The sequence below is a fragment of the Pseudorca crassidens genome, chromosome 9 (assembly GCF_039906515.1).
Source record: "Pseudorca crassidens isolate mPseCra1 chromosome 9, mPseCra1.hap1, whole genome shotgun sequence".
Classification (NCBI taxonomy): Eukaryota; Metazoa; Chordata; class Mammalia; order Artiodactyla; family Delphinidae; genus Pseudorca; species Pseudorca crassidens.
Window position 1 is genome coordinate 83588661 of NC_090304.1, and position 26252 is coordinate 83614912.

The following is a 26252-nucleotide window of genomic DNA, read 5'->3' on the forward strand; positions in this document are numbered from 1 at the left end:
TTTTCAAGTATTCTCAAATATATTAGGATCATACACAGCTATTCACTTTTATAAATGTTGTTAAAAGATAAAGCCTGCCATGTATACTCTACACAGAATGACAAATCCAAGAAGCTGAAGCTTTCATTTCTTAAATTAGGTTTGAGTAAGTCTGTACTTATATATTTTGCAAATGGCAAAGAACCTGGGATTGAGAGCTGAAGGAACAGGGTCTTACATGATCCATCACTTAGTAGTGACCCCTATTGAGGCTCTTTAAGGCTTTGGCTTCCTCATCTGCAAAGTGGACACGCCAATTACATTGTACTGTTGTGATGCTTAAATGATACTGATGTTAAACTAACGTTGTCAAATGGTATATAAAATATTAATGTTTAAAATCAGTAATAACATATACTTTGGCAATAACATTATTAATTGTTAAACAATTCTTAAATCTTGGTAAAATATCTGTAAGGCAATTTTTTTCCTCCAAAATATTCTGTAAATTCAACATTATATTTCACTAATTTTAAGACATTCTTTCACACTTAACATATCTGAAATTGACAGATAGGTATCTTATAATCACTTTAGTTAAATAACACTCATATTTGTCATTACATATGTATGTGCATCAAAATATGAAGGATGTGTATCAGTGTCTTTGAAGAAAACCCTAAAGATAAAAATGGACACTCATTTAAGAAATGATACATCATTAATGCTCCTGATAACAGAGAACAACATTATGTAGAAAAACATGGACACTGAGATGCTGAGGCGAAGGTGAATTAGAAGAGTTAGATTCTGAATGTGAGCATCTCAGCTAATTGATTTTGCTTACTTTTTTTTAATGTGTGTACAAGGTTGATATGATTTTTTTTAAAAGGGCTTTCCATAAGTACGAAAAATTCCAAGTCATGGAAAGCTGTGTCATAGTTTAAATGGCACTTTTCTTCTTTCTTAGTAGCACAAAAAACAGTCTTGTATTTTATAAGAATGCATCTCAGCTTCAACGAAATACCTTCCTGCCGAAAACATTGAATCAATTTTCAAAACTATTCTCTTGTTTTTACTTTTAATGTGTTCCATTAAAATTTGATTTAAAAAATTATTCAATAAAAGTACAAGAATCAAGTCTAAGAACCAAGCCTTTGATATTAAGTAACGACAGAAGAGCATATGCAGGGCTTCCCTAGTGGCGCAGTGGTTGAGAGTCTACCTGCCAATGCAGGGGACACGGGTTTGTGCCCCGGTCCGGGAAGATACCACATGCCGCGGAGCGGCTGGGCCCGTGAGCCATGGCCACTGAGCCTGCGCGTCCAGAGCCTGTGCTCCGCAACGGGAGAGGCCACAACAGTGAGAGGCCCGCGTACCGCAAAAACAAAAAAAAAAGAAGAAAAAGAGCATATGCAACTTGATAGAAGTGGAATATTAAACTAAAGTTGTGCTGTGACTGATGTGGGCTTTGATTTCATTGGGCCTTCCACTGATATTAGTTTGGTCACTGATGTTTCAACATAGAGCATTTTGCTGGCCTATTCTATTCAATATTTATTACAGAGTGCTAACTATATACCAGGTACTGTATTAGGCACTAGAGAGAGCATGGAGAATAAAGGCAGACATGATCCCTCCTTTCCTGATGTTTAGTATCTAGAAAAGAAGACTGTCAAATTATAAACTGCAATAAATACTGTGAAGAAACAACTGGGAAATAGATATAAAAATGAACAGCGGGTGGTATTCAACTTCAGATAATGACAATGTTAACAGTGAACACTTACGTAGTGCTTACTCTGTGCCAGGCTCTGTACCACATGCTTTACACACTCTTTAATTTTCAAAACAACTACTATAAAATAGATAATACTATTGTCCCTATTTTATATACAGGGAAAATGAGGCTTAAGATATCTGAAATTGATAAATAGATACCTTACAATCACTTTTGACAGGCAGCAATCATGACATATTTGTCATTACATGTGTATGTGAATTAAAATGTGAAGAATGGGTTTTCAGTATCTTGGAACAAAACCCTAAAGATAATAATAGATAGCAAGTAAGCAAGGAGATGGGATGTAAACCCAGGCACTCTGGCTCCAGAGCCCATGCTCTCATCCACTACAATATTAGGAAGAGCCTTTCTGAGAAGGTGTCATTTAAGCTGACACCCGAATAATGACAAGGTAAGGGGTTGGTGAGAGAAATCATGTATAAAGCCCTAGAATGGGAAAGGGTCCTTCAGTTTTAGGATATGAACGAAGGCCAGCATTGCTGGAGTATAGTTAATGAGAGCAAGAATGTTGGGGAGATAGGGTTACAGAAGGCTGGTGCTACCTCATGCAGGATCCTATAGGCCACAAGGAACTGGAATTTTGTTCTACGTGCAACTGGAATTATGGAAGACTGAACTAGACAGCGACATGATTAGATTTATTTTTTTCTGGCTGATGTGTGAATGATGAATTGAGAGAAGGTAAGATAAATAGAGTCCAAGTCATTCATTTATTCAACAAATAATAGAAAATTTATGAAGTAACTATTATTGTAGTAAGCACTATTCCAGATATTGGGCATACAGTCAAAAACAATAGAGACAAGGTCCTCCACTCTGGAGTACACTTTAGAGTGGTGAACACACAAACTCCTATATCCACAATTTCTATCACTCTATTGAACATTTTCGATCAATGTACAAATTTTAGTATCTCCCATCTTTAAACAAATATCAAACAAAAATCTATCCTTTGATCTTTTACCCTCCTCTAGCTACCATCCTATTTCTTTACTCCCAGAAAAACTTCTTTAAAGAACTGTCTGCAGTAACTTTGCCACCAGTTATCATCGCAACCCACTACAATCAAGTTCCTCTTTTTCACTCTATTCAAGTTGCTCATATCACTGGAACAAAATTTTTTTAAATTTGCATGGAATACAAAAGACCCCAAATAGCCAAAACAATCTTGAGAAAGAAGAACAGGGCTGGAGGAATCACGCTCCCTGACTTCAGACTCTATTACAAAGCTACAGTAATCAAAACAGTATTGTACTGGCACAAAAACAGACACATAGATAAATGAGACAGGTTAGAAAGCCCAGAAATAAACCCATACACTTACAGTCAATCAATCTACGATGAAGGAGGCAAGAATACACAGTGGAGAAAAGACAGTCTCTTCAATAAGTGGTGCTAAGAAAACTGTACAGCTACATGTAAAAGAATAAAATTAGAACATTCTCTAACACGATATGCAAAAATAAACTCAAAATGGATTAAAGACCTAAATGTAAAACCAGATACCTAAATGTAAAACTCCTAGAGGAAAACATAGGCAGAACAATCTTTGACATAATTCACAGAAATATTTTTTTGGATCTCTCCCATAGAGTAATGGAAACAGAAGCAAAAATAAACAAATGGGATCTAATTAAACTTAAAAGCTTTTGCACAGCAAAAGAAACCATTAAAAAAAAACAAAAAGACAACCTACAGAATGGGAGAAAATATTTGTAAATGATGCAAACAAACAAGGGCTTAATTTCCAAAATATACAAACAGCTTATACAACACAATATCAAAAAAAAAACAAACATAAGATGGGCAGAAAACCTAAATAGACATTTCCCCAAGGAAGACATATAGATAGCCAATAGGCACATGAAAAGATGTTCAACATTGCTAGTTATTAGAGAAATGCAAACCAAAACACCTGTCAGAATGGCCATCATCAAAAAATCTACAAATAATAAATGCTAGAGAGGGTGTGGAGAAAAGGGAATCCTTCTATACTGTTGGTGGCAACCTAAACTGGTGCAGCCACTATGGAGAACAGTGTGAAGGTTCCTTAAAACACTAAAAATAGAATCACCATATGATCCCACTCCTGGGCATATATCCAGGAAAGACAAAAACTCTAATTAGAAGAGATACAGGGGTTTCCCTGGTGGCTCAGTGGTTGAGAGTCCACCTGCCGATGCAGGGTACACGGGTTCATGCCCCGGTCTGGGAGGATCCCACATGCTGCAGAGCGGCTAGGCCCGCAAGCCATGGCTGCTGAGCCTGCGCATCCGGAGCCTGTGCTCTGCAATGGAAGAGGCCACAGCAGTGAGAGGCCTGTGTACCACAAAAAAAAAAAAAAAAAAAGAAGAGATACATGCACCCTTATGTTCACAGCAGCACTATTCACAATAGCCAAGACATGGAAGCAACCTAACTGTCCATTGGCAGATGAATGGATAAAGAAGATGTAGTGTGTGTGTGTGTGTGTGTGTGTGTGTGTATGTATATATAATGGAATATTACTCAGCCATAAAAAAGAATGAAATAATGCCATTTGCAGCAACATGGATGGACCTAGAGATTATCATCTAAGTGAAGTAAGTCAGACACAGAAAGATAAATATCATATGATATCACTTATATGTGGAATCTAAAAAATGATATAAATGAACTTATTTAAAAAACAGAAATAGGCTCACAGACATGGAAAACAAACTGATGGTTACCAAAAGGGAAAGGGGGGAGAGATAAATTGATAATTTGGGATTAAAATATACATACTGCTATATATACAATAAACAACAAGGACTTACCATATAGCACAGGGAGTTGTATTCAATGTCTTGTTTGGAAAAGAATATATATATATTTTATATATATATATATTATATATTATATAAAATTTATATATATTTATTTGTATATTTATATAAATATATTATTTATTATATATATTTATTATATTCATATATATTATATATACAATTTATATATAATTTATGTACATTTATATAATTTATATATTATATATACACATATATTTATATATATTTATATAACATATATAGTATATATTTTTATATTTTATATATATTATAATATATTATATATATATTATATTATATATATTATATAAAACTGAATCACTTTGCTGTACACCTGAAACTTTATAAATCAACTATACTTCAATAAAATAAATGAATAAAATAATCAAAGAAAAATGAAAATAAAATAAATAAAATTGCTCATATCTATGTCACCACACTACCATCTTGTAGTCAAATGCTAACTTCACTCCCCTCATCTTATTAACCTCTCAGAAGTATTCACACTGTTAACTAGTTCCCCATTCTTTTCTGTGCCACAACACTTTTCAAGTTTCTTATCTCCTTCTCAGTCTAATTAAGGAGGCCTATAGCACTGTGATTAAGAGCATGGACTTCTAGACTTAGCTCTGAAGACAGGTTGTTTCAGGAGTGCTTATGGCATGGAGGACAGACATAGCAAGAGAATGTTTCCCTTTCTTGAGCAAGATAGAAAACTAATCAGTATTTCAGGTGAGAAATATGGTGGTTTAGACTAGAGACTGGAGATGGAGGGAAATAGATTTTAGCTCTATTTTAGTAGTAGAACCAATAAAACTTTGCGATAGAACAGATACAGGAATTAAAGGAAAAGGGGAAATCAAGGTTTTGCAATAGAATAAAAAGCTAATGAACATTATCTAAAAAAATCACCAAATCTTAGAGATGATCTCATTTAATGCTTTTCCATTGAAACTGATACCTGGGAGAGGTTATGTGATTTACCCAAAGTCACATAGATAATTGGTGATAGAACTGAAACTGGAACACAAGTCTCTCAGAATCCTAAGAAGCCACAGATCAGGATCTGGTAAGATGACTACTACAAGCTTGCTGAGCTATCACTTTAGTCCTTTTTCCCCCTAACCAATGCAATAAAAAATACTATAATACATTTTTGGGTTTACTGAATATAGTTAGGCAAGCTATTAACTGCACACTTTATACTGCCTTAAGAAAAAAGGGAAGGAAGTAGACAGAATATAAATATCAGTATTAGCTCATGAAGAGTAAAATCTATTCTAAAAGTTCATCAAAAACATTTGCTGAAGTATACTATTTGTAAAAGGCAAGGTACACATGAACTTCCCCTCGGGCAGTTACATTCTAATTTGCAAGATAACACACATATAAATAATTCAGGCCAATAAGGCAGTACTAGATTAATTGCCAAATTAATTATATAGACAATATATATATTTTTTTAAGTACTCTGTAGTAGTCCTTTAGGAAAAGTAAGGCTTGAGCTAAGCCCTGATGGACAAGTAAGAATTTAAAAAGTAGATAGGGAATGGGATTAAACAAACCTATAAAGAGTGTCCACTAGGGTACTAGGCTCAGGGCTGGGGGATAGGGAGTGGGAAGAGTGAGCTTTTTATACGTGTCTGTGGAGACATTCTCTTTCGTATGACATTTGAGCTGAGTCCTGAATGACAAAGAGGAACAAGGAATGTGCTGATGGGAGGAGAAGAGAACATTCTGAGAAAACAAGTACAAAAAACCACTACATTACCTACCTTTATTAGGCTCTATAGATTGAATACACAAAGCTTAGCTGAAAGGTAAAAGAGTGGACCATACGTTCCTAAACCTGAGTTTAAATAATTCCACAAATTATCTTTCTCATCTGTTTCTCCAACGGTAAAAATTACTGCATAGACGAGCATGGGATATAATGGACATAGAAGTGTTTTTAGAAATAGAAAAGTAAATATACCAAAATTGTAATAGTCAGTTCAAAAAGACAAGAATGGAAAAGTGTTAATATGGTGCTTAGATACATAAAGTTAAAAGTGGACAAATGACTTAAAATCATTGCTGGTATGGGTAACAGTACTTTATACTTTACATATCTTTACATTTTCTCTTACTGTAGCTTTTTGTACATGTCTTATCTTCTTTGCCAGATTGTAAGCAGATATAGCACCTGACACATAGTATTAGCTAAACTGATGTATGAAGCCAGTACTTCATTTTACAGCCCTTTGAGGATTTGTGTTTGTGTATGTTCAAGATCTCATTTACTTGCAAATGATTGGAGGGGAATGATGATATCACGAAAAGTTAACAGAAACAAATATAGATGAAAACAGAATAAAACCTATCTTAAAGAGGATGGAAATAAGCCGCAAGTAACTGTTAATTACTACTGCTGGCTTTTAGTTGACATTCCCTGGCAGCCAAAGGAAGAAGGGAGTCGGCTGAATCCCAGTGTCGCATTTAATCTACCACAAAGTTAGGCATTTAAATTGATCTACACAGATCAACTTTTCCCTGGACCAAAACCGCAAGGATCTTTGATCACAAGCAAATAACTGATCAAAGGCACAGAGTTAATTATGAAGGGCTCCTGAAATTATGCAACTTGGTTCTGTTGCTTTCAGAGCAAAGACCTCTGATAACAATGGGACCACCCACCGGTGCCTCAACAACAGAATCCTCAGTTTTCTCCCTAGGGCTCTGGCCCAGGCTTGGCAGCCACAAAAACCGCACCTGGGTCACTTTATGGCCTCAACACAGTTAGCTGCTTGGTAGCAGCCTTGGATTCAGGCAGGGTCCGCGCCCTACACTGGAGGCAATGCAGAGTCTTTGCCCCAGCCTTAGAAGGCAGGTTTCAGGGAGGGCTGCTAGGGTTGGAGTGTCTAGATGAGTTTCGGCCTAAGGGGACAGGGGAGGAAGGCAACTCAGGGCCGCGGGAAACACAACTCTTGGGGGCACCATGCAGTCCCCTTCCTGCCACAGAAACCTCTCCCGCCCTGGAACACGAAGGAGCGGCACTGGTAGCCTAAGCCAAGAAAATTCTCTTCTCTGTGGTTAATAGGGGCCGATCCTGGTCCCCAGGAATAAGACGCTACCATCCCACTCCTCTCTCACAGCTCAGAAATCACCCACCTGGAACTGCAGTCTCCGAAGTCTCCACCCCAGTCTCTGCCTCCACAGGCCTGATTGCGATTGGCTTGCACCTCTGTCCCGTTATCTCTTCTCCAAGTGTGAGTGGCGTTCTATACGCTCTTGGCCTTTGTCCCTCCCTTCGCTCGCCTCCGAAGCCCCGCCCCACGTGACGGTCACGCGTTGCCGCAAAGCGCAGAGGAGGGTCTCCACTTCCGCTCCCGGGGGAGGAGGTGGCAGAGTAGGCGGCGTGGAAGTGAGGGCTCTCGGTGAGCAACGTGCAGTTGACGTAGCGCGACGCTCCGCCCCCTCCGCCCGAGCGCCGGGAGGAAGTGGGTGGGGCACTTTTAGCGTCCGCGCCATCAAGCCCGAGGTGGCGGTGAGGTTTTCAGTGTATGGTTTTCCCCGCTAAGCGATTCTGCTTGGTGCCAGCAATGGAGGGCGTGCGCTGGGCCTTTTCCTGTGGCGCTTGGCTGCCGAGCCGAGCCGAATGGCTGCTCGCGGTGCGATCGATCCAGCCCGAGGAGAAGGAGCGCATTGGCCAGTTCGTCTTTGCACGCGACGCTAAGGCAGCTTTGGTACTACAGGTCTTTCGTATTGAGGGCCGAGGAAGCAGATGTTGGGGATGGTGGGCCGGGCTGTAGAGACTCCCCCCTCCCACGCTAGCGTCGGCGCCAGTTTGTGGCCGCCCCAGGGCGAGAGTGGTAGGTGCTGCTGACTCTACCGTGTGTGCGCGCGGCCTGGTCTCCACCGTCTTTGTAGTCTCCTCGGAGGCCTCGTCCGCTGTAAATATTAGCCCCTCCCCCGTTGTAATTGAAAATAGAGATCGTGCTAAACCCTAAAATAGGTGTTGAGAAGGCCTACAAAGTAGTTCTTTTTACCCACAATGGTTTTTTTTCTTATTTTTAAGTTATCAAAATTTATTTTTCCTTGCTTGGGCCCATAGCACATTCTTAGCCTGTTAAGTATCCTACCATTCTCCTGCACGTGATAGGCCCTAAGAAATATTGACAGTTATGACTTACTTTAGCCTTGCACGCCGTGGAACTGGAAGAGTCCAGCCTCCTTTTACCAGGGAAACTTAAGTCAAGGAAGGATGCAGTCCTAGGCATACCTTTCTGACTAAATAGCTTGGGAAACAGTACTTTAGATATAATTGTTTATTTTACTTACGTATTTTTAGCAACAAATGGAAACGGGTTTCAAAACAACTTCTGTGTATATAGCGCAGTTTGAAACAGCTTCTAATTACCATCAAAGACTGTTACCTTGAAAATGTTCCTCTGTCAAAGCACTTTTTCTTTTGAAATGTGGGCTGATTGATTTTTGAAGGCATATTGGTGAATATTTTTATACTTTCTGTAATTTGTAAGAAATTGTCAAATTCAAACTCGTGCAGTATTTAAAAGTCATTGTTTAGAACTGAAGGGAAAAAAACTTGGAAGATTTTTCAAAATATTATATGCCTTGTTATACCCTTAGGTATTTTTGTGTGATTTTAGTCATTTCTTTTTTAAAATATACATATATTTTTAAAATTTATTTAATTTATTTCTTTTTGGCCGCGTTGGGTCTTCGTTGCTGCACACGGGCTTTCTCTAGTTGCGGCGGGGGGTGGGGTGGGGGGGCTACTCTTCATTGCCGTGTGCGGGCTTCTCATTGCAGTGGCTTCTGTTGGTGCAGAGCACAGGCTCTAGGTGCGCGGGCTTCAGTAGTTGTGGCACGTGGGTTCAGTAGTAGTGGCTCGTGGGCTCTAGAGCGCTGGCTCAGTATTTGTGGCACACAGGCTTAAGTTACTCTGTGGCATGTGGGATCTTCCCAGACCAGGGCTCGAACCCGTGTCCTCTGCGTTGGCAGGTAGATTCTCAACCACTGTGCCACCAGGGAAGCCCCATTTCTTTCTTAATAATTAATGGAGGGAGAGAGTGGATGGGGTATATGTGAAAAAAGATAGGTCATGCATTGCTAATTGTTGAGCCCAGTGATAAGTATATATGATCTAGAAATACATGCATATATGCACAGAGATGTAAGTACAACAAGGTTGCTCAATGGGGAATTTTTTTTATAATAGTAAAACTAGAGCCAGCCTAAAATATCCAACAATAGGGGATAGTCAAGTTGTGGTACCTTGATAGTATGAAATGCACAGGCCAGATGGTTATATACAAACATAAAATAATCCCCAACACTTAGAAATTTAAAAGATTATACATGGTAGAATAGTACATATAGTAGGATTTCATATAAATGGATAGATAGTAAAAGCAAATGAACATATTTTGGGTACTTAGAGAAAAGACTGAAGGGATGAATACTTGATAACATTGGTTGGTTACTTGTTAAGGGGAGGGAGGGAATTGCTAAAGAGGGACTTTAAGTTGTCTGTCTTCATAAGCATTTCTTAAATCTTAAAGCAGGTATTTAATACTTAGGTACTTTTTAAAAACTTTAAGAAATGAATATTTTAGAAACCACAAAAATAGACTTTGTATGTTATAGGCAGTGTTACCTAAATCTTTAGTACAGACATCAATACTTAACAAATGTTTTATTAACAGGCTGGTCGTCTGATGATGAGGAAATTAGTTGCAGAAAAATTGAATATACCTTGGAATAATATTCGTTTGCAAAGAACTGCAAAAGGAAAACCAATCCTTGCGAAAGACTCATTGAATCCTTACCCCAATTTCAACTTTAACATCTCTCATCAAGGAGACTATGCTGTACTTGCTGCGGAGTCTGAGCTACAAGTTGGAATTGATATAATGAAGACTAGTTTTCCAGGTAATGTTGCATTTTTGTAGTACAAGAGTTATTAAGTGTCTTCTCTTAGTTCTTACCTGTTGAATAATATCAGACAAGGAGATGTAGATATTTAAGTTTAGGAAAAATGTGCTCGTACTCAAGGGTAGTATATCTGAGAGAGCAGGGTATTGTCGACTGAAAAAAATGCACAACCCAAAACTTGAGAATTATTCTGCAGACTTTCTGAGGACTCAAGTCCGGGAAGCAGCCTCTCAAATAGCTCTGAGAGACTGCTCCAAAGAGATAAGGGAGGAACCAGGATATATAGGAGTTTTTTGCAACAAAAACCCGGTAGTCAGAACATAAAAAGATTACTGTTAAAGAAAACCAAACATTTCATTAATGAATTTAGCACTTTTCTATGTATGGGAAGATGCAAGAGTTTGGGCTTACTGAAATTATTCCTTTGATATGCACCTTAACTGTCTAGGGCCAGTATCCTGCTTTTCTCCATCCTGAATCCCCTCAGGGTGCACAGTTGGGGGTGGCTGTTGGCTTGAGGGCCCCAACATCCTTTGTTTACTATATATTTTCTTGAATGTTAACAGACTTCTACATAAAAGATAGATTCTTTGTTACTGGGGATTCGTATAATACTTTGCCTAGAGGCAACGTGAAAACAAAGGTTTTCTTTTTGAATTATACCTCAGCTTGTTAAGTAAGACTAAATTTGAAACTATTCTCAAAGACTGTTAAATTTTCTAAAGAACAGTTTTTCCATAGCTCAATATTTTTTATTTAAGTAGTAGATGTTCAATCAAATTGAACTCAACAGGGAGTCAATTTTGAGTATCATTCTATTAAAAAAATAGTAATTATATGTATTGTAAGAACTTGGTTTCATTTAAGTCTTTCCCAGAATTAACCAATTAGTTGTTGGTTTGTTTAAAAAAGAATAATCTCAGTGGTAAAGTATATTGTAGTCCTTAAGTAGAGATAACATGTATTTGTACTGTATCTAAATATAGCTCTTTGTAGCACATTTATATAAATGGAAATGAAGAGCAAGCAATTATTAAAATATTTTAAGTTGTTTATATTTTGCCTTAGAAATTTGTAATTGGTGGCTGTAGGAACTGCTAACATTTATTGTGGTGTTGACTATACCTAGGTAATTTTACTAGAACACAAGTTCTCTCAACTACTCTATAACTTTCATCATCACTAACATTAGTGTGCACTTACTGTGTGCCATGGCATTTTCCTAAGTGCCTTACGTATATTATGGGGTGGGTGGGACACAGCATACTATCATTTTTATCAGAAGATAAGTAACAGGATAAGAAGAAAGCTGTTAAAATAAGAGAACCAACATTTTCCTAATTTCATAGTGCAGTTCCCTAATCTCCACACTGTGTCTACCACAGGATCTTTGCTTATGTTTCCCTTGGACTGGAATATTTGTAATAACTTTACCCCCACCCCCATTTCTGCATAGGTAACTTATTTACTGGTTAGCTTTCACTTTAGTCTTACTTTAGGGAAGCCTTTGTGGACCTTCAATCTAAGCCAGGTTCTTTTGTTCTAGGCTCTCATAAAGTATATTTCCTTCATTCCAATTATATATTTCATTTTATAATTATTTTTCAGGATGTTGATTTTCTTCCCACTGGTCCTTACAAGCTGTATGAGAGCAGGAACTATGTTAGCTACTTCTGATAGTAGCTATATCTGCTATCACGTCTGGCACCCTACCTAGTTCAAAATAATGTGCAATAAATATTTGTCAAATGAATGAATAAGCACTTTGTGCTGCAGTAGTTAGGCCTCAGGGTATTGCTGTGAATCTCCTCTCTCATCTTTATTGTCAGTGTCTTTGCTTTGAATTTTCCCACCAACAGCTTTTTCTCTGACCTGCTCATAAATCTATTAAACCTCTATTCTTAACTTTGTTCAGAAGGAGGCTATACTAATGATAGCAGGGGTTCTTGACCCTGGATAAGCATCAAGTCATTTTTTTTTTAACCTCCTGAAATTGTTTGCTACATTTTGTATGCACAGGTACATTTTTCTGAGAGAGGATCTGGTTTTTTGCAGGGTCATAGAAGGCTTATTGTGAACCTTATCAACGAACCACTGTTACAGAGGATTCAGAGTGAGCATGCAAATGAGCCCATAAACTTCATAGCTTTCTGTGGTCCTTATGTGACCTTTCCCTAAAAATCAGAAATTATTGGAGAGACCATTGCTCCTTAGAATGCAGTCAGTACAATTACACAGTAATGGTTGGCTCATCAGGTTGATATCTGCTTAGAAATAATGCCTGTGAGACACAGATTTAATTACAGTTGGCTTAATGGGCAATGTTGGCTTATGGTCAATACCAGATAAACAAGTAAGTACTAATTGAAACTTAATAAATGATAGGAAGGTAATTGAGCAAAAAGTGAAGATTCTGTTAATTATATTTTATTAGACTTTTTTTATCCACCATCTTTTTTCATTGCTCTTGTTTGACTAATCACAGTATCCAGGCCTTTTCCTATTTGGCTCTTTCATTGCCAAAAAGCTATTGATATATCCAGTAATGCATTGGGGAAGAGCTGTTTTCCAGTTGCCATTAGTATTGTTACTGTGTCACTAGTGTCTGAAAGATTAATGGACACAGCATCATTTCTCAGGAAAGTAGACACTGGTTTACTTCACTGGCGATTCATTTGAAATGCTCTGCTTATCAGAGTAAGTGAGGAAATTGAGCAGGGAAGGTTTCCAAGAGTTGCTAAATGGTGGAGGGTAAAACAGTATAGGAGCAAGGGAAGTATTGTACTTTGTTTCGGGCATTGTTATTAGATTATCAACTCTCAAGATGGAGTTAGACTTTGGGGGCATCGTGAGTATATTGTAAGACTCAGTTCTATTACTCCCATTTTGTCTGCAGGTCAACATCATGTAGGAACTTGTGGAGTCTTTCCTTATCACATTAGACATTTCTGCTAGGTGCAGATCATTTCCCGCCATCTCCCAGTTCTCCCATTGCTGCTATGGCAGGGCAGGAGAGAATATATTGATGGATGTAAGAAGTTTTGGGTTTCTCCCTTCTAGCCAGATGCTAGAAGGACCCTATTGTAACCACCACGTTATTCTCTACTTAATGGAGAGAGGAAACTTATACAGAAGTAACTGGTGCATACTTGGCACTCAGTAAATAATTGTTTAATGGATATCCAGAGAAGAGGGATTATAAGATATTGGGGGCCCTAGTATAGATAAATTGCCAGTGCAATACAATCCCAACCCTGTGGTCAGGAGTGGGGTGAGGTGTTTTGTGGGTCATCTTTATAATTTGCTGTACCCAATTGAGAAATATTGGTTGTTTTTCCTTCATTTTCTAATTTTTATCTACCACTAAAGGCTTTTGCAGTTAGAAGTATAAAAGTAAGGATTGTATAAAGTATAAAAGTATGAATTGTTCAGTTTGGTTCCCATGTTTACAAGGCAAGATAAGAGATACAGTATAAAAATTATTAAAATTTGGGAAAAGACTGAAAATATTTTTCCCCACAGGTTTATACTTTCAAGTTCACATTTTTGTTATAAACTTTGCTGGATATTAATTGGCAGGACAAAATGACTCAATATTTTGAGATTTAATACTAATTTAATAACTTTGAAATGACTGTATCATAGAACTACTCCTCTTGAACAGTTGTTATGTAAATTACGTACAGTAAGTATAAAGTAAGTGGTGATATTATATGGTAGCTATGGTAGAGCCTATTTGTTGTCTCTTTCCACCATACTATTTATAGCACTATTTTAATAGCTTCCTGTTTGGTTCCCCCTCTTCACTTCTGTTCTCTCTCAGTACATTCTCAGTACAGAGTTAGAGTGGTCTTTAAAAATTTCCTTAAAGCAATTTTCTTAAAACTTTTAGGTTGGTTCATAATAAAATTCAGTCCCTTTAACATGATTTTATCGTCTTATTCTCATTTATCTCTCCATTTGCATTTTTAGCTGCTCTCTGCTCACTATTTTCTGTCCATACTCATCTTTTATTACCTTGAATGTAGTAGACTTTTTCCTGTTCAGGTCATTTCAGAAAAGCTGATCGCTCTGCCTGTTCTTCTCCCCACTCTTTCGTGAGTACCTTAGACATGAAGGATGAGAAGTAGCCAGTACCAGTACCTCCTCAGAAAGGACTTTCCTGACCACCTGATCTTGTTTTCCTTCATGGCCTTTCTCATTTGTAATTATAACTTAGCTATTTGATTATTATCTGTTCTCCTTCATTAAATAAGTTCAGGAGCTATGCTTGTTTTGTTTTTGCCACAGTATACCTAGTACTTAGCAGCGTGTCTAGCACATAGCAGGTGCTCAGTAAATATTTATTGAATGTACAAATAATAGGAGTTCTCAGTTTCACACAAAATATTCCTAAAATTTGTTGAAAAATTAAAAAGTGGTTATGCAACTACAGTGAAAAATGATATTCATATCAGATTCTAGTTGGAATATAAACTGTTCTCATCAGTGAGTTGTGATTTAAAATAGTTCTTCCTTCGAGTCTTCTTCCTCACCCTGCATTTATCTCCCTAGCTTCTTCTCTCCTGCATTTGCATCCATCAGATTCGGTTTCCAACTTTGTTGCTGCTACAGTCTATAGTGTCCAACTTAAAATTTTTCAACTTTATGATGGTTTAAAAGCAATTCAGTAGAAGCCATACTTTGAATTTTGACATTTTCCTGTGCTAGCCATATGCCATTCCATACTCATAATGCTGGGCAGCAGCAGTGAGCCATAGCTCCCAGTCAGCCACACAATCACGAGGGTAAAACAACTAGTACAACCATTCTGTTTTTCACTTTCAGTACAGTATTCAGTACATTTCATGAGGTATTCAACACTTTATTATAAAATAGTCTTTGTGTTAGATGATTTTGCCCACCTGTAGGCTAATGTAAGTGCTCTGAGCACATTTAAAGTAAGCTAGCCTAAGCTGTGATGTTCCATAGGTTAGGGGTATTAAATGCATTTTTGACCTAAACTATTTTCAACTTAGTAATGCGTTTATCGGGACATAACCTTATCGTAAGTCAAGGAAGATCTGTATTCCACTATTGTTTGTGATCTACATTCTAAGCTGATCTACATTCTTTTTGGATCTGCATTTTGCAGGATGTGCAAAATGTTGTTTTTTGTTTTTTGTTTTTTTTTAACTTGGAGATTTACAGCCAGCAAGCAGCTTAAATAAGTCACACTTCTCTTTGTGCTCTGAACTTGCTGGAAAACCAGGTCTTTACTGGCAGGTAGTTTTCCCCCTTTCCAAGTTACAGGATGGGTCTTTTCCACTGTGCAGAGGATTTGAGTGGGATCACAACATAGAACTAGTATTTATTGAACAACTTCTCTGTGTTAAATGCCTTCTATGCATTATCTTATTTCACCCTCTTAAGCCTAAGTTATAAGTTATTGTTATTTTATGGAGTATGTTAAGACATTTGCCCAAGGCAACCAAGCTGAAAAGTAGCATATCATGGATTTGAACCCATACCTCAAAGCCTATATTTTTAGACACTGCATTCTATAATATATGACCTCTCAATACTAGATTTTATTGATACCTGTTTAAAGATTTGCAAGTACAAAATCTGAAAAATTCCATGGAACTGGGTTAAATGAATTTAAAGTTTTTGTGAAGGAACTGATATCTAAGAAGAGTATACAAAGTTTAGTGAGAGGGAACTTGCCTTAACAATTTTTTATATTAGGCATTGTAAACAAAAGAGTGTGGTGTTAGCAAAAGAATAGACAGCTAGGAGGGTTAAAGGTTAGTGCCCAGTATTTATACATAATATTTCAATTCAGCAGTTAAAGATTATTTATTAAATGGTGCATTACACTAATCACTAGGGTAGCTTGTTAGCTACTTGAATTTGCTCTTCTGTGAACTACTTATTAATCTTTTCTAATCCATGTATAAAAGCTCTTTATGTATTATGGATATTGACACTTCATTGACCAAATCTGTTACAACTATTTTCCCACTCTATTATTTGTTTATCTTTTGAATTTGGTTGTATTTTTTGCCATATGAATTTTGTCTTTTATTTAATTAATATATCTAACTTTTCCTTGATAAATTCTGAACTCTGTCTCATTTAAAAAAAAAATAAGTTGGTAAAAGATTTACTCCAACTGTAGGTTATAGAGTCTCCTAGATTTTGTTCTAAAATTGCACTTTTTTTTTTTTTAACATTTAAATCTTTAATTCCCCTAAAACTTGTGTGTATATGTTTTACATACTGATGGCTCAACAGTCATACCACCACTAGCATTGGCTAGATTGGGAATAAACATGTAAAGTGCCTGGAATTATTAAGTACTTAATAAGTAAATGTTAGCTCTAAGGTGGTTGTGATAGTTATTACTGTTATATGTATAGAATGGTGTTTCTGAAATGGTGGCCAGGATATTAAAATCAGCCAGGATGCCTGTTAAAAATGCAGGTTCCTTGAAAAAAATGCAGGTTCATTGAAACCCTCCCAGACCTCTTCAACTAGAATTTCTTAGATACAACCAAGGATTCTATATTCAGACAATTTCTCAGGTGATTGTTAGACCTATTAGCGTTTGGGAAACACTATATTAGATGTAATTTATAGAGCCAACAAAAAGAAAGATTGTAACCCATCAACTTTTTTTTTCATGAGTAAAATTGTCTGAAAGCCATTAGATCCTTGTTACACAGTGTACAACAGAATTAATTAGAATTAAATTTTAATAACAATTACTAGAACACAATAGAATTGTATATTTGGCCAGATTTCTGAAAGAAGGATGCCTTTTAAACTTACAAAGATAAGAAGAACGGGCAAAGTTAGCATATGTAATTGATTTTATATTAAATCTCTTCTCGCAAACTGGGGCAAATAAGACAGACAGAGGTTAATATTGTTAATATTTAAAATACTTGTAAGTATTGATAGAAAAGTCACTTAAGACTTACCTAATGGGCACAGTGGTTAAAAATCCGCCTGCCAATGCAGGGGACATGGGTTCGAGCCCTGGTCCAGGAAGATCCCACATGCCACGGAGCAACTAAGCCCGTGTGCCACAACTACCGAGCCTGTGCTCTAGAGCCCACATGCCACAACTACTGAAGCCCGTGCTCCGCAACAAGAGAAGCCACTGCAATGAGAAGCCCGCGCACATCAACTAGAGAAAGCCGGCACGTAGCAACGAAGACCCAACACAGCCAAAAATAAATAATAAATTAATTTTTAAAAAATACATTAGGGTTTCCCTGGTGGCGCAGTGGTTGAGAGTCCGCCTGCCGATGCAGGGGACACGGGTTCGTGCCCCGGTCCGGGAAGATCCCACATGCCGCGGAGTGGCTGGGCCCGTGAGCCAAGGCTGCCGAGCCTGCGCGTCCGGAGCCTGTGCTCAGCAATGGGAGAAGCCACAACAGTGAGAGGCCCACGTACCGCAAAAAAAAAAAAAAAAAAATACATTAAAAAAAGAAAGACTTACATAATGAATGGACAAAGACTTGATAAAACATTTCACAAAAGAGGATATATATATAAAACAACTACCACAATAGCCTTAGAGCTAACATTTATTTGGTACTTAATAGCTCCAGGCCCTTTATATGTTTATTTCTTAAACTATCCAGCTCTTTTTCCCTATTTTATAGCTTAAGAAACAGCCATAGTGAAGTTAAATAAATAATAGTAAAGAAGTGTTAGAGCCAGGATTTGAACATTTGACTCCAGGGGTATAACACTAAAGCTAAGAGTATATGAGTGTGTCTGTATAAATGAATTAAATTGTGTGCGTGAATGTATTAGTTTCCTAGGGCTCCTAACAAAGTACCAAAAACTTGGTGTCTTAAAAAAACAGAAATTTATTCTCTGACAGTTCTGAAGGCCAGAAGTCAAAGTGTTGACAGGGCCATGTTACCTCTGTAGATTCCAGGAAAGAATTCTTCTTTGCTTCTTCCTAGTGTCCTGGCAATCTTTGGCATTCCTTGAGTTGTAGCTATATCAGTTTACTTTCTACCTTCATTGTTATGTTGCCTTTTTCCCTGTATTCTCTCTTCGTGTCTAAATGTTTCTCCTTATAAGGACACCAGTCATTGGATATAGGACCCACCTTAATCCATCCTAATTTGATTGCACCTGCAAAGACTGTATTTCCAAATAAGGTCACATTTTTAGTTTCTGTGTGGGCATGAGTTTTGGAAGACATGGACCCTCACAGTTCAAACCCGCCTTGTTCAAGGCTCAACTCTATAAATTATTTTGTTGTAGGTTACTACTCTGTTTAATAAACTTTCTAGTTGCTCTGTGACCTTGGTTAGTTGATCATTGCAGAACACTTAGTTAATATCTAGTGCTGCTTTCCCTAAAGATTAAGCTATAAGATGAGGGATCTGGCTTTTCTAAACCTGGTTAGTGGTTCTATGTAAGTTTCTCAGTTATTTTATCTTTATCTTTTTTTAACTTAAGTTCTTATATGTCTATTAAATCAAATATTGTAATAGACATGAATATGTGTTGGTATTATTAGGAGGCTTTGCCAACTTATGTGTCTAATAATTGTGCTGTCTCAGCTAGTTTGAGGGGCAAACGTACTATTCTGGTATTTCCTACTGATTTTTTTTTAATTCCAATTTCCTAGATAAACTAAGTCCTTAACAGAGTACTCATTCACTGTGTATTTTCACCATAATGCCACAATGTGGCGCTGTTGTCTTTGGCTGAATATTTACAAAGTCATCTTTTTCTGTTGCTGTCAATCTCTTATTTTGTGGGATATGATGCTCTCAAAAGTATATGAAAACACACTCATATCGGATATTTTTAAGCTGTACATGATCAGTTATGATTCTTTTCCAGTGGTTGTGCTAGATTGCTTTTTATGTTAAATGAGTTTTTTTTTATTAGTGTGAATATTTAAATTTTTTCTTCGATTGCCCCATCATATTTATGTAAAAATCAGGGGGTTTCTTGAAGGTTATGGAATTATAACTTGAAGAAACCAACAAACATAATGACACTATAGATGACAACAGGCATATCTTTTTAAATTTTAGGCTTTTTGTATAGTATTCTGTTAAAACTACAATTCCACTCAAAATATATAATGCTGTCTTCCAAAATCCAAGGTAGCTGTTCTTCTCATTGTTCTTATTTACACTATTTGTACCCGAATCTATTCAAGAGGAAACAGTTTACAATTTATGTAGGTATAGTGCTCCCAGTGTTTAAAATCTCCAGATTTACTTTTATAACTTTTGCAAGCTTGCTTTCTTTACTTTCTTTAGTGTTTTATCTGTCAAGCCAGTATGTACTAGTGATGCATTGCATTTTAATAAGACAGTCTTTATTTAAGGGGCTTGAGGAATAAGCACCAGACTATCAAAGGGGGTTCATAGACCCAAAAGGGTAAGAATCTCCTGCCCTGCCCTGGAACTCCTAAGGTCCCAGTTTAATATTTCAGTGCTGTTGCGTGAAATGACTTTACAGCTTTGCAGGGCTTTTAGGAAATAATAGCCTTTTAACATTAATATGAACAGATACAAACAATAAGCATTAGTTGATTAATAAAAATGGATTGTAAAGTTATCTTTCTTACGAATAGTAGAGGACTAAAGAGTAGACAGATTAATTAAATGAGTCTGTTGAACTTGAAAACAAACAAGGAAGTGAAGAAGTGAAGTGAAGAACCACATATCACTGGAATGTCATTAGAAATATTTCCTAGGTAAACAAGAGGAGACTGTTTTGACCATTTTGAAGTAGGGATGGTGGGGGAATTGTAGACGATTTTGTGGGAGAGCTCTTTTTTAATATTTTCTACCCTTGAGGTAACTATGGAAAAGGTACTTGGTTACTGTAGGAGAAACTTTAAACTCTCTATGAACATAAGGACCCATGTCTGTTTTGATTATCATGATATTCCTGGCATCGAGCACTTGGGTATTTTTAGAGTGAATGATATAGTTGTCGTTCTAAATGTTGAATCCTCATGGGGTTAGTTAGTTGTTAAATGCCAGTAAAGCATTAAGTAGGGGAATTGACATATTTCTTCTTTCCAGACATGCTATGGTTGCAGCCAGTTGGGAATGTCAGATTTTGGAGTTGAGTATTTTAGAAATGGGAGTTGCGGAGTAGACAAGCTATGTTAACAGAATCTGCAGAGGGACTACTTTCAAGAGGCTTACTGGAAGTAATGCAATCATGAACTAAGGATACAGGGCAATAGAGCATTTAGGAGTAATTTACCACATAATAGTTAATGTACATTTATTCATATAGTAAACATTTGTGATTCACCTACCTTGTTGCCAGACTTTCTGATTGACCAATTAGGCTGTAATTGTGTGAGGCTAAGAACCATGACTGATTTGTTTTTAACCATTAGGTCAATTCATATTGGTATAGTATTTGTACACATTCTACATACTTGTACAATAAGTAAATGAATGATGATAGAAGGTTTCTGTTTAGTAGTAAAGATAGACAAACACATAATTATAATATTTTGAAAAAATATATGAAAGACATACCATATATTTTAATTTGTGTCTTAGTTCTGGGAGTCAGATCCTTTGAGTTCTATTCATTTTTAGGATGCTATGTAAAATTTTATTGTCTATGGAACAGTGGAGCTAAGGATATACTTGAGATTTTTTAAAAAATGAGCCAATAGAACAGAAATTAAAATCTGTTTTTGTTTGGAAAAGTCATATTAGAAAACATGTTTAAAAACAGTTATTGTGAAGGAAGTAAGTGTATATTAACTTTCCAGTCATGTTAATAACTTAGGATAAAAGAACACTCCTTAGCTTTCTACCAGTTCCCCCAAAATTATAGTAAAGAAATTGTTCCCTGATTTTCCTGTGAAATGGCAAAGCAAAATTTTAAACCCCAGCATACTATTGCTCTATTTTAAGAGTACTTGTTTTGGATTTCTGATATTCTCTCATATATAGGAAATTTCCCCTAGTTATTTAAGATTTATAATAGCTTGGCTGCTAAATTTTATCAAATTTTTGGTGAGCATCTATATAGAACCATATGTTTTTTTCTCCTTAATTATTTAATAATTCACAGAATTTCACTGTTCTATTAAGCTACCCTTCTCTCAGCTTATTTTGATTTGCTGATATTTTGTTTAGGGTTATTGTGACTGTATTCAAAAGTAAAGTTGGACTATAGTTTTCTTTTATGCGCTGTCTAATAATTTTGGTAATTCTCTGTTTCCTCAATTGACAGGTCGTGGTTCAATTCCAGAATTTTTTCATATTATGAAAAGAAAGTTTACCAACAAAGAATGGGAAACAATCAGAAGCTTTAAGGATGAATGGACTCAGCTGGATATGTTTTATAGGAATTGGGTATAATTTCTTTCTAGTTTTGAGAGTAAGCCCCTGTGTTGATTCCATTATCTTTGCTAAAAACAGGAGCAAAAGTCCTGTGGTAAACCTGTAGTTCATACAGTGTTTGAAGTAAATAAGTCATTACTTGGGAACTTCATGATTTTTATGTACACATTATTATATTCTAATGACATTTAAGAAAATTTAACATATATTTAATGCTCAACTAGAAGATACTCTTAAAGCTAAAAACAAGACAGTTTATCAGTATTTATAAATAAGGTTTTCTGTCTTAAAGGATCTCGTACACATGAGACCTTATTTAACATATAATATTTATTATGTGCCAGAAAACATTATTGTAAGCCCTTCATAAGTTAGTTAATTATCATAACAACCCCACTAGTAAGGTACTACTATTATTACATGTTATACATGAGGGAATGGAGGCAAAGGGAGCTTAAATGATTTGTCTTAAGTTCTCACAACTGGTTTGTTTCCATGCTACTATAAGGGTAAAAATAAATAGCTTATAGCTGTAAAGTAGTAAAGAATTAAAAATCCATATGTTTTGGGGACAGTAGATTTTATGAACAATTTACTAAAGCTCTAAGAGAAAATGTCTGTCTGTATCTTAGGCACTGAAAGAAAGCTTCATAAAAGCAATAGGTGTTGGATTAGGATTTGAATTGCAGCGGCTTGAATTTGATATATCCCCATTAAACCTGGATATAGGCCAAGTTTATAAAGAAACACGTTTGTTTCTGGATGGGGAAGAAGAAAAAGAATGGGCATTTGAGGTAAGAGATTTATCAGAATTGCTATAACTATAAGCATTTTCTTATTTTGTGCATGTGAGCATACGCTTAACTTGGGGAGGCTAGTCATTGAAACTAGACACATTTGGAATCCAGTCTGTGTGCTCTGAAGGTAAAGTCAGGGATACTCTGAGCACAATAACATTTAAGCTGATACTTGAAAGATAAGTCATATTGCATTAAGTAAAAGAGAAGGGAAAAGAGGCCCTGGAATAAAACAGCTTTGTGTGTATGAACAACTAAAGGATGCCATTTTGCCAGTGTACTGTGTTGAGGGGATTTGAGAGAGATGCTATGTTAGGCTGATGATATCATGTAGGGCATTATGGGTTGGTTAATATTTTGGTCTCTTTCTTTATTTGGTTTTTGTCACTAGGAATTCTTGGTTGCTAGTGAGAAAAACCTAACACAAATTCATTTTAGCCAAAAAGACATTATTGTAGGTTACTAGAGTAATTCATATAACCAGGTTTCAGAATTGGCTAGAATTAGGGACTGGAAAACTCAGAACTCATTTTATCTTTTACTTTTGCCTTCCTGGCTTTAGTTTTCTCCCACCCACATTTCTCATTCTGTACACCAGCTTTCTTAACTTTATCTGGTCTGTGTGGCAGGAAACATGACTGCCTACCACTCTTATGTGTAACAGTTTGTAGTTTAAAAACCCTAAGAGATTGGTGAACTCCCTTTCTGTTCAAGCCCTATAAGCCCTGGAGAAAGGCTTAGGTTGGGTGTTAGGTGCTTATCTCTTGACCAATCATTGTAGCCAAGGAAGTGTGTTACAACTTGTATCAAGTGTCCAGAGCCCAGCAAATGGATTGTATTATAATGTGGTTGTTCCCATAGTCATCAGAATTGTGTACAGAGAAAGTCAGTATCCAGAATAAAGAATTCATGATGAATGGATAAAATAGAAGGTGTTTACTAATTTTCTCAAGGGAATTTAACAAGGTTTAAATAGAGAGTGGTAAGATCAGAATTGTATTTTAAAACCATGTTCCGTCTATGATGGTATATGGAGGTTAAGGAAGTGAGGTGATAAAGATGTTATGATCAATTCTGTGACTTATATGACCATCTGTTGAGATACTGAATACTAGAGAACAAGTGGGATTTAAGTTTGAGATACCATAAAAACATCTAAGTGAAGTTGTCAAGCAGGCGAATAGAATGAAAGGCTGGGCTAAAGGGAAAAAATCATAATCATTAACACGTGGATGGTAGTTGAAGCCATGGGATTTACAGTTGCGGCAATGAGATTACCTAAGGTAGAATTGAGAAAGACCAAGGACAGAGTCCTGAGAATACTTTTTAAAGGTGGAGTGGGGAGGAGAATAAGAAAGAATGACCAAAATGGTAAGAAGTAAAATACGAAAGTACTGTTAGGAGGATCCAAGGGCAGAAAGTATCTTGAGAAAGAGAGTTGTGTCAAAACTGCTAACATACCATGTAAGGTAGGGATTCTATGAATTAAAAAGTAAATTATATTATATTAGGATACTGTATTTTTTAATACATTTGTTTAAAAAAATAATTCATACTGAAAGGGGCAAACGTCAGCCATTTCATTCATGGGGAAATCCTTTGTGGTGCCAGATGGAGTAGGCCTAGTAGCAGGGTGAGGAGGGAAGAGTCAGTGATTGGGCCAGCTGTGCTTAAACGTTTTGGGTGACAAAGATGTCTGAGTTCCTGTGGACCAAAATAGATGCTGTGGAAAATGGGCCTGAAGTGTCTTGAAAGGACCCTACCCAAGAGGAATTCCAAAAAGAGGCATTGTGCATTCTACTGTGTATTAATTGATGAGGGTAAGAATTACAAGAAGTCAGCCGTTAAATGCACTGCTAGTTCCAGGCAGTGGTACGGGACAAAGGAACTGGAAGTAGTTCTCTGAAAATTCCTCAGATGCTCACTAAGCCAGCATTTGGATACTTGATATGACCCAGAGTTCTAAAAACTAGATTACAACATCATTGATCATTACTTTGCCTGTTTCCTCCATCCCTTTCCTCTCTGCCACCTTACCTTAAGGAAACCAGAGCAGAAGAGCAAGGTGAGGCCAAGGAGAAGAATGTGTTCTAACAATTGAAATGGGATTTTTTTTTTAAGCTGAAAGTGACTGAAGAGCTATGGGGTTTGTCTAAGGGCTTGTTCAGAAGGTGGGAAGGGAGATCCAGCAGGGCATATTTGAAGACATCTATGGAAGAAAAATTAAATTCTTTACTGAATGTACCTGGGTGTTTTACCCATTCAGTGTACCAGTTAGAAAAATATAAAAATAATATATGTTAGATGCATATATTTAAGTGTGGATTATTTTTATACTATAAACAGGCCTGGAAGGGGAGAGTGAACTTAACAGGATGAATCTGGTGGTATGGATAGCCAGAAGCCAGGGTTTGAGGGGAGAATGATGAACGTAGAGCCAGGGGAGGCATACCTAGAGTCAAGAAACAGACGGGAGGTTCCTGTCTGGGCATCTCCAAGTACCCCCACAAGATAAAGAACCAGTCTTTAGGTATGCAGCTGAGGAAGGGCTATGATTTCAGTGTACAACCGTGGCGTGAATGATCTTCACTGTCCTTTCCTCCCTTTTATTCAGTCTTTTCCTTTCTCACTCATACACACTAAATTCACCCACACTAGAAGAACTAGAGGTGGCAGCATAGTGAATGAGGGAGCATCTGCAGTTAGGAAGAGAGGAAATCACTTCCTTTCCCTATTGGAGACTTCCAACCCTGAATTAGGTTTGAGCTAGGATAGTGGGAGGAAGAATTTCTTATGAAATTAGAATAAAATTTAATTTGGATCAAACATTTTTCAGAGAAAATTTGATACTGAGAATGACCAGAAATGTCATTTATGAGATCTGATCAAGATTTCATCCAGGGAAAGAGAAAAATGAATTGTCAGAACTTGTTTAAAGGGAAATGGTGAGAGAGAATAAGTTGCCTTCTGTTCCTACTCTGTAGAGTCCAGCTGCTTTAGTAAACTGAAAACAAGGTAGGAAGAAGTTTCAACCCTTCCCTACTTTTCATGGGTAACTCCAAATGAAACCTCTGCACAGGACAACTTTGTAGCCATCTTGCTCTTCTCTCCTTTCTGTACTGTGTAGACACAACTTCTTGAAACAGAGTCATAGCCAAACATGATTAGCCCCATGGCTTGGTTTTTTCTCCATAAGTATTTGATGACTAAATGTAAGCACACAGGGTATTTTAGAAAGTACCTTTAAAGGTATTTTAGAAAGTACTGTTACCTGGGTTGGAGATGGGAGAAATACGTATTTGATGACTAAATGTAAGCACACAGGGTATTTTAGAAAGTACCTTTAAAGGTATTTTAGAAAGTACTGTTACCTGGGTTGGAGGTGGGACAAATACCTAGAAATAGTACATGTCAGAGACTGTAGTTTTCATTAATTAATGCATATAGCCAGTGAATAACTGAACTACTTCAGACTCATAGATTCTCTTCCTAGTGTGAGAATTGATAAGCTAAGTGGAAAAAATAGCCCTGTTCCTGCAGGCAGCATTAAAAGAATGCCTGCAGGATACCAGAA

General features: G+C 36.8%; 2 protein-coding genes across 7 annotated transcripts in view; one reads left to right on the plus strand and one right to left on the minus strand.

Moving 5' to 3' along the window:
* The window catches only part of KBTBD3 (kelch repeat and BTB domain containing 3), a 55947-nt gene extending 47799 nt beyond the window's left edge, over positions 1–8148 (minus strand). Inside the window, exon 1 of one of the 2 annotated variants that reach the window (XM_067750894.1) lies at positions 7744–8148. The gene's annotated coding sequence lies outside the window, so the exon portion shown is untranslated. The remainder of the gene's footprint in view (positions 1–7743) is intronic. The other variant, XM_067750893.1, reaches the window with a different exon arrangement.
* Positions 7902–26252, plus strand: part of AASDHPPT (aminoadipate-semialdehyde dehydrogenase-phosphopantetheinyl transferase) — a 34249-nt gene continuing 15898 nt past the window's right edge. The window contains exons 1-4 of one of the 5 annotated variants that reach the window (XM_067750899.1): positions 7902–8009; positions 10302–10527; positions 21772–21893; positions 22514–22675. In XM_067750899.1, the coding sequence (XP_067607000.1) occupies positions 10314–10527; positions 21772–21893; positions 22514–22675 (498 nt within the window). In that variant the 5' untranslated portion in view covers positions 7902–8009; positions 10302–10313. The other 4 variants (XM_067750898.1, XM_067750895.1, XM_067750896.1 and 1 more) reach the window with 4 other exon arrangements.